Source organism: Spinacia oleracea, chromosome 5, assembly GCF_020520425.1.
Source record: "Spinacia oleracea cultivar Varoflay chromosome 5, BTI_SOV_V1, whole genome shotgun sequence".
NCBI classification, from domain to species: Eukaryota; Viridiplantae; Streptophyta; class Magnoliopsida; order Caryophyllales; family Amaranthaceae; genus Spinacia; species Spinacia oleracea.
Window position 1 is genome coordinate 22,476,403 of NC_079491.1, and position 9,262 is coordinate 22,485,664.

General features: G+C 33.3%; 1 protein-coding gene across 1 annotated transcript; it reads left to right on the plus strand.

Annotated features, from left to right (window-relative positions):
• The first annotated feature begins 2,134 nt into the window (after positions 1–2,134).
• On the plus strand, positions 2,135–5,371 carry LOC110796216 (uncharacterized). The gene is made up of 9 exons (XM_022001249.2): positions 2,135–2,256; positions 2,734–2,805; positions 3,246–3,311; positions 3,613–3,710; positions 3,816–3,853; positions 3,943–4,030; positions 4,124–4,462; positions 4,556–4,621; positions 4,814–5,371. Exons 2-9 carry the CDS (start codon positions 2,751–2,753, stop codon positions 4,964–4,966), a joined length of 903 nt encoding a protein of 300 aa, XP_021856941.1. The 5' UTR covers positions 2,135–2,256; positions 2,734–2,750; the 3' UTR covers positions 4,967–5,371.
• The last annotated feature ends 3,891 nt before the right edge of the window (positions 5,372–9,262 follow it).

Here is a 9,262-nt window from a genome sequence, read left to right on the forward strand (position 1 = left end):
CATCTATAAACCGAATCCTCGCAAACTGGATTGGCTAAGTCATACTTTGAGTTGGTAAGGAGAAGGCATTATTTTAGATCGGAATCTCGCATGGGTTAATGTCTTAATCCAATTCGGGTTAGTTGATAAGACTCAGATATTTAAAATGAGGAATTGGTAAGCAAAGTACATCTTAAAGTGTCTCTGATTAGGTTTGATATCACAATCTCGATAGCGAGGTAAAGATGATAGTGAGTCATGTCGGACCGTGCTTCGTGTTGAGCCGCATGCCATGGGCTTGAATTGCACGAACAGGCAAGCACACTTGTTTCGTGTCGAGAAAGAAATTTCAAAAGGATGTGTTAAAGATAACGTAGTTATCCTACATGATAGAATTTCATATGAGATAGATTTATGGTATATGATATGAGATAGAAGTGTATGTGACTTAAGAGACCTACGAAACGTAGGATATTTAGTTTGTATTATAAATAGAGGTATATGCCCACGAATAATTTAAGACAAATCAAATAATATATCTCCATATATTTTAGCAGACGGGCTAGGAGCGGCCCAAGCCCACGTGTCCTCATGTCCGGCCATATCGAACTACAATAGCGATCCAGCAATTTTAAATAGCGAGGTCACTATTTAAAAATGGATGAAACTTTAACTAAAATTATGTATGTATTTTTAAAAAAATTTAATTAAAAGTAAGTTTTTATTTGCTAAGTGGGGCCAAGAGCCCCTCTCCTTGACCTCTGTCTTCGTTAATGTCGGACTATCGTGCCTAAGCCTAGTTTCACCCAATTTAAGGTACTCGATCGTGCTTTTTCATAAAAAAAATAGTGTACCTCAAATCCAACGCACAACTTAGAGCAATTCCAATGGTTAAAAAATGGACCTGCTCACCAAAAAATGAACATGTGAGCATGTAGCCCACCATTGGTGCAATAATGACATATGCATCTGTTAAAACTTTATAGCTATTTTGAGCAGGTAGCTAAAATAAATAATTTTTAAAATTAAATATTAAAGGGAGTTACAAGTTATTGTAGCCCACCAATGTAAAAATATATAGCTTAAACTAATTGTAGCTAAATATTTAATGTGGCAAAATCAGCCAAAACACCTTGTAGCTCACCATTGGAGTTGCTCTTAGTGCCCGTAGTTTCAAGGGTGGGTCGTGCAGGCCCGACCCTGGGGGTTGAAATTAGGGGCGGTCGCCCAGGGCCCCGGAGGGCAAGGGGCCCCAAAATATAAACTGAGTTATAAGTTAAATAAGTTATAAACACAAATAGTAAATACGAAATGTTGGTGGCTAATTGGTTAAATTCAAATATGTTTGGCAGTTGACAGGGGTTCGAAACCTCATAGCCGATTTTTTGTGAATATTTTTTTTATCGTTTTGATTGTCTCTATTTCTTTCGTTATTAATCCACTTCTTCTTTAAATGGACTTCTTTTTTATGGTTCTTTAAACAAAATATTTTTATGTGCAAATTTTTAAACATTGTGTCATTAAGAAATACGTAGTAAGTATTATTTGCATATTATATTTTGCATAACTAATTGTTTTATGGCATTTTATATTCATATATGTTGTTAAATGTGGTTCAAATATTTAAATGAGAGATAAATATAATAAACTTCGTATGTAATATGGACATACATTGAATATTTTAAAACCTCGCACCATATATAAGACCTCCTTAAGACCCTTTATCATGATTCGCCCTGGGCCCCTGAAATGTCAGGACCGGCCCTGGGGTCGTGCCATGACGGTCATATCTTGTATTTACCCGGCCTAGTGTTATCTTTACAGCGAGGTGCAAACATTGGCTAACCTAGTAACCTTGTTTGGTGAAACTAGCTTAGAGACGTGAATTACATTAATTTTCAACATGGAAAAATGAGTCAATAGACAAGAGCTAAGCTGTAGTATAAACGCGTTAGATTGGTCCACGTGGTAAGTCAAGGGGTAGATCAAGAATCATCTGGCATTGTTCTCACCTGGTTGTCATTTTAGTTTATTCTATTAAATGATTGCATAAATAAATATAGCTTCTATCAATATCAAGTGATTAAATTAATTTGAGAAGCAATGACATCCCCTTGGCCCCATTTATTTAATTAAAATAATGAGCAAGTTTGCCTATAAAAGCAGCCTTCCCCCCACCAATTTTCCTCCCCCTCTCTTCTCTTCCTTCTTGCATAAAATTGCAATCACAATTCTTTTCCCCTCTCTCTCTTAAATTCTCTCTCATCTCTTCATCTGGTATGTCCCATTTTCAACTTACATTTTTATAAATTTTGTTACATGAATAATGTTGCCAGTCCAACATCAAATATATTACTAGTAGGTCTTTTTAAAAAGTATTCCACTTCCCAAATTTAACGTCAGTTGATCACATACGAACTCTTGTATCAGACTGTCTATCTGTCTGTCTTATAAGACCTTCTAATAATAGTCATACGCCGAAATGTTTATTCTTTTGGCAAGAGTATTCTAGACGATCTAGTTTAATTATGTGTTTTGACAACAGTATTTTGCAAAATTATTTATATATTTTAGTTTTCTAAAATCCATGGTGCATTTGCTTGATTTCTGCTTAAAACCTCTAAAGTCTTAACTCAACTTTAAACAAACTGTCATATGCATGTGATTATTTCAAATTTTATATTTTTGACAAAGGCTTAAGATACATGTGAATTTCGTTGTTAATATATTAATTCGTGCATGTCTCCTTTCCAGAACTTAAAAAAGTCACAATGGCATACGAGGATCGCTACGTACAAGCCCCAAAATATGATTGCCTTTTGTTTGGTAAGTTTTTTATATTTTTGTCAATAACCTCAAAACTGAATGTAATAAACCAATTAATGGACATTTGTTTCATTCCTACCCAAATTAATACGATACCAAAAGTTTAATTCTAAAAGGACGAGATCAGCTGGCGACCACTACGTAAGGTAATATTTATTTGGACTTAGAAAAATGACAATCATTATATGTCCTGTATAATTTATAAAATACAAATTGGCTTTACTTTGATCCCATAGGGTACTTTAATTAACTTACAATTTTACTAAATAAAATTATAATACGAGTACTATAATATTTGGGTTTATTAATTCTATGAACCCTATTTCACCATAATTTTGATGGTCGGTGGTCCATAACACAACAAAACTTACAAAAATTGAATTGGTCTAACCTTGGAATTAAAATTCTAATACTTGTATTATATGATTGAATTGAAACAGATTTAGACGATACTTTGTATCCTCTTAGCTCGGGGTTGTCAAAAGGAGTATTGAAGAACATTCAAGGTACGGTCTCCGCTTCTAAAATTAATAGTCACGTTAATTATAAATTCAATAATATAAATTGAACTAGTGTATGTGTGTGCCTATTTACTATTTAGTCTTTTGAGAGTGATGGATAGCTTAGTTGGTTATAGCTTCCATCCCGATTTCAGGTGATTCTGGGATTGATTCTCATCCCCGCCCTTGTGGCCTCATATGCACCAACGGAAAAAAAAAAAAAAAAAATATTTAGTTTTTCCGATTTTGTTTTTATCACGAGTGAAATAAATCAATAATGTTGTTCTAATTGTATGTTTTTTAACAGACTATATGGTCGAAAAGCTAGGCATAGACAGGAGTAAGATAGATGATTTGTCTAACCTTTTATACAAGAACTACGGCACGACAATGGCTGGTCTAAGGGTATGTTTCTTTATTTACGTCACGTATTTGTATATTTTCGTTACATTATTAGACTTTATTACTATTATAACTTTAAAATTGATTTTAAATATCTTTTATGTGCAGGCAATTGGCTACGATTTTGACTACGATGAATATCATAGGTACACAACTTACTCATCTTTCTTAAATTAGTTATTAATACCATTAATTAACTCGTAACAAAATATCTAATAATATCTTTGTATTATAGTTTTGTTCATGGAAAATTGCCTTACGAGAATCTTAAACCGGACCCTGTTCTACGAAACCTTTTATTGAGCACTCCTATTCGTAAAGTTGTAAGTTTTTATTCTCATAATTTTTTTTTTTAAAAATCTTAATACATTGAACTTACTTATCGTATCTAACTCGTTACGTTGTTTGGGCCATAGATTTTTACAAATGCGGATGAGACCCACGCTATTAAGGCGCTAAGCAAGCTCGGGTTGGAGGATTGCTTCGAGGGTATAATCTGTTTTGAGACCCTTAACCCGATCCATAAAAATTTTGCATCGGATGATGAAGACGATATTGAGTTTGTGGGTACAAAGCCAAAGACCCTTCCAAATGACAACAATGCTAACAACGATACTCAAATATTCGATATAATTAGTCATTTCGCCAACCAAAATGATGCAACCACATTGCCAAAGACACCCGTCATTTGTAAACCTTCAGAATATGCAATTGAAAAGGCACTTAAGATTGCCAATTTGAACCCTTCAAAAACAGTAATCTCCATTTTATTTCAATTTTAAAATTCAATTTGAAAGATAAAATAATGTTAAGTTGAATTCTAATGATTGGAATCGGTCCATTTTCAGATATTCTTTGATGATAGTGTCAGAAATATAGTGGCTGGAAAACGTGTGGGTCTTGACACTGTACTGGTAAGCATTTCTCTAATAATTGTTGATTGGTCTATTTTAATTTTTCGTAAAAGTCAAAGTGATGCAACTGTTTCGAACTACTCATATTATTGTTTTAAATGATTCTGCTTAGAGTGGGCCCCACATTCTTTGTTGTCTATCTTATGTGTTTATTTATGGGTGAAAATTGTGGTGGATGTATCATGTATGTAGGTGGGTACTTGTCATCGACCAAAAGGAGCAGATTATGCACTGGAGAGCATCCACAATCTAAGAGAAGCATTGCCAGAGCTTTGGGAATTAGCTGATATCAGGACTGAAATTTACTCCGACAAAATATCAATTGAGACTTCTGTCATTGCTTAATTAAACAAATCTTCTAATAACCTCGCCGTTCAAAATCAATAGTCACATTAATACAGTCAATTACCGGACTAGTAATGTGACAATCATATCAAAACGGACGTGCAGTGGCCATAAACTATGTTCCTATTCGATCCGAGATAATAGAGGAGTTTCAAGATAGAAGTATTAAAATAAGAAGAAAGACCGGGATCAAGGGTAATATAGTTTGTATCATAAAAATCTCTCAAATTTTCTGAAATTAAAATGATGAGTGATGATGTACATGCAGTTTTTTCCACCTCTATTTTCCAATTATTTTGGGATGATGTCATTTATTTTAGCATTTAGCAAGATAGAACTCATAGAAGTTCCCACACTTATGTAGTTATGTTTCTTTCAATAATTCCTTGGCATTTTGTTCCTGTACCACTGGAGTCCATCAGCCAGTTGGCGAACTTTGGCATCTCGACAGTCATATTCATAATATATCCTAAGAGCATCTCCAATGGTTGTAGCTAGGGATTAGCTTGAAATTTATAAAAGTTTCAAGCTAATAGCTAGACCATTGGAGTGAAAATATTAAATTAGTTTGGCCAAGCAAATTAGCTTAAACAAGCTAATTTGCTTGACAACTAGCTACCAAATGTTGCCAATTAATTAATTGACAAGTGGGCCAAATGGGACTAATTTAAATAACAAGCTAGTTGCTAGCCATTGGAGCAAAAATTAGCTAGACAATGAAATAGCTTGAAATCTTATGTGGCATAATAAGCTAATTGTCAAATTAGCTTACCATTGAAGATGCTCTAACACTTATAAAGCTTCATACTTTGATTACTATTCACCCAATAGTGCATTTACGTGCATGTCCCTCATTTCCTTCTTTGTTTTATTTTGTCTTATTCTTAACAATAGAGCATTTACGGTTTCACCCTTCCATTGCTATACAAAATGTATTGTTTTCTTTGGGTATAATTTCCTATATATTGTACCTTCGAACTATCAATTAAAACGTATATGGTTTCTATTTCCTGTTACATGTAAATCCAACATCTAATTTAACATATCATTTCTAGCATTTACCATAAATTGTAAGTTCTTAGTTTTTAAGTAACATTTTTACAAATATAATTTTGTATACCTTGGGAGATCGTGCGCGCTCCAACAACTAGTTAACATAAGGTTGAGAATTAATACTATCTACTCCGTACCCTACATAACCATAATTAAATCCCCTAGGTTTTCTATTTTCAAATTCTAAGGTTGCCTGAGGTTGAGCGAAAGACAAACATTTTGACTTAAGCGTAATTATAAAGATATATTAAGAAATACTAATGAGTTTTTTTTATAAAAAAAACTATTGGAAATTATTAAGAAAAAATTAAAAAACAAGTCTCTGTATGATTGGGGTATTTGATATAAGGAAAAGAAAAAAGAAAAATTAGATCATATCCCATTAAGAAGGGCATAACATAAACTAAATAATCAATGACATTTTTACCATAATTTGTTTGTTGTTCAAGGAAGTTTCACATAAAACCACAACCATAATCCAAAATTCTGTCATTTTAAGTCCTATACAAGTGTTGAAGTTGGTTGACATGACTCTCTACCTACTACAATTCATTAATTAAAATGAATTATGCATCGTATATTTGTATTATAGGAAAAATATCACATAATAATTCTATAAATAAGGCTCTGTTCTATTCGACTTAATTTGACTTATTTCAGACAAAATAAGTTCAATTAAGTTCAGAAAATTTCAATAAGTTCAGATAAAATAAGTTTATTTTTCCAGACATTTTCACACATAATCAGTTTTTTCAGACAAAATAAGTTTTTTAAATAAAATAAGTTCAGATAAGGCGGTGGTGCTAATGACGGTGAGTTACAATTAATTTGTCAAAGTATATATATATATGAATTTATTAAGAGGGCTTGTGAATTTAAAAATTGAATGCTAATCTGTTTGGTATTGTCTCTGGGATGATTAAGCAGCTATTTATAGAGGTTGTGGTGCTCTATTTATGCAACAACTCAGCTTAGTTCATAGACAAGTGTAAGAGATTAAGCAAAGAAATTGATGATCAAGATTAGCTACTATAATTTTAGATTTTTAGACTTGTAAGTAGATTTGATGAATCATTAAGTTGGATGAGAAATGGCGGAGACACCTCAAAGCTCATGGCCGACTCTCATGGAGGAGATGACACGGTTAAGAAGAATAGCAAAAATTGTTTGCTGGGCTTTTGACTCAAATAGGGGTATTTTGATAATTAGATAATTTTTAGATATTTAATTCTCCTTTTTGCTGAAAAATAAAAAATCTAAATAAAAATAAATATAATTTCTTAATTAAATCATAAACTGTAAATAATGTTTATCATTAAAACATTTAAAATTTTCAAAAATATTCGTTAATCAAGTTAAAGCTTAAATAGAAAGGCTAATTAGCATAATTAGGGTGCGTTCCATTCACCTGATTTTCACTTATTTTTTCTGAACTTATATCTGAACTTATCTGAACTAATTAAAACTTATTTTAGTTATAAGTTGTACTTGGTCAACCCTTATTTTTCCTGAACTTATCTTATCTGAAGTTATCTGAACTTATGTTTCCTGAAATAAGTGGAAATAAGGTGAACATATAACATGGCCTTAATCAAGTTTAAAAATATGGGGTATTACAAAAATAACCTTAGCTCTTCACTTATATAATAGAGATAATAAAAAAAGTTGGATTATTAAAAAAAAAAATCGTTAAAATGTTGGATTATTAAAAATATATTTCCCTTCATTTTATTCAAACAATAAGTACAAGGGTCTAGTGGGAAAACCTTCACCCTAGCAGAAAAATCCTTGGTGCACTTTCTAAGAAGAGTTTTGAAAAACCAAATTATCCATTTTTCAGTTTGTTAAACAACAGAAAAACAACGTAAGAAAAACATTAATTACATGCAACCTAAAATTAAAATGAACAGAGCAAGCTTTATACAATCTGGAGAAAATCTTAGGTAAATGTTTCAAATGTAGTGGTCATACTAGTGGATCACCTCATATTGAATAGCTTTGAAGTTGTAGCTCCGTAAGACTGTAGGAGTTTTTTCATGTTACATACAGACTACAGTATTATTCCTGGCCAACCAAAAATTGTACACACAAGCTGTAATGGAACCCATTTTAACACTAGATTCAAAGGTTGAATCCTTGAAGGTTCATATGGACCTGCTACCGGCTCCGAGCAAGAGCAGATATGGATTGAGGGTAATGCATTAAGGGGGTAATAAAAGTCAAACTAAAAAAAAAAGGTAATTGAAGGTGATGATGAGAGGGTGAAGTGGTAGCAAAGAGGAGGAAGTCATTTCGGCATGCTGTGATGTGTTTCAAAACACATCACAGGGGCATTTTTGTAAATAAATTGAATTTCAATGGTACATGTTTTAATTGTAATGGTACATGTTTTTATCGTAATGATACATGTTTTTATCGTAATGGTACTCCGTTTAACGAAATGGTACTTTCTTTTTCATGAATGGTACACAAAATGCCATGTGATGTACATCACAGCATGCCGAAATTCCGCTCCCAGCAAAGAGAACAAATTAGTGTTGGTAAGAAGAAAAGGGGGAACAAATACCCTCATCATGGGGGGAATAGTTACCCACCATCCCACTAGGGTGATTATTACCCTCATTTGGGGTAATTATTTCCCCCCTTCCTCCCTTCTCCTCACAACACCACCACTACCACAACTTCTCATCACAATACCACCACACTACCCTCATTACAACCACCTCAATGCACCTTCATTGTCTTTTTATTATGGTGGTTTGACTTTTATTACCCCTATAATCCATTACACTCAATCCAAGCATGCCCTAAACAGAAAAGAGAAAAAGAGATGGGAAATAGTCTCAGGTTTTAATGTGTTATGCACAAATAGTGCAACTATAATAAACTAACCATACCCAATAATGACCCCAATGGATGCAAATTGAAATTGATAAGATATTGAATCAACCCGCCCTGAAAACTGATCTAAATAATTTGAACTGAAATCGACTTGGTACGTATTGACCCGCCTATAACCCAATATACGCTCACCCGATCCAATTACGACCCAACTCAAAATAGACATGTCCAAATCCACATCAAACACTTTACCCGAGATTAACCCGACCCAAACCCAACAACTACTGGCCGAACTTAACCCGACCCAAACATGAGAAATTCGTCATAGGTCAACCACATTCCACCCGGTAACCCGTTTTCACACCTCCAGATAGCAGTTAAGAGGGTAAGATAAGGCTCCGG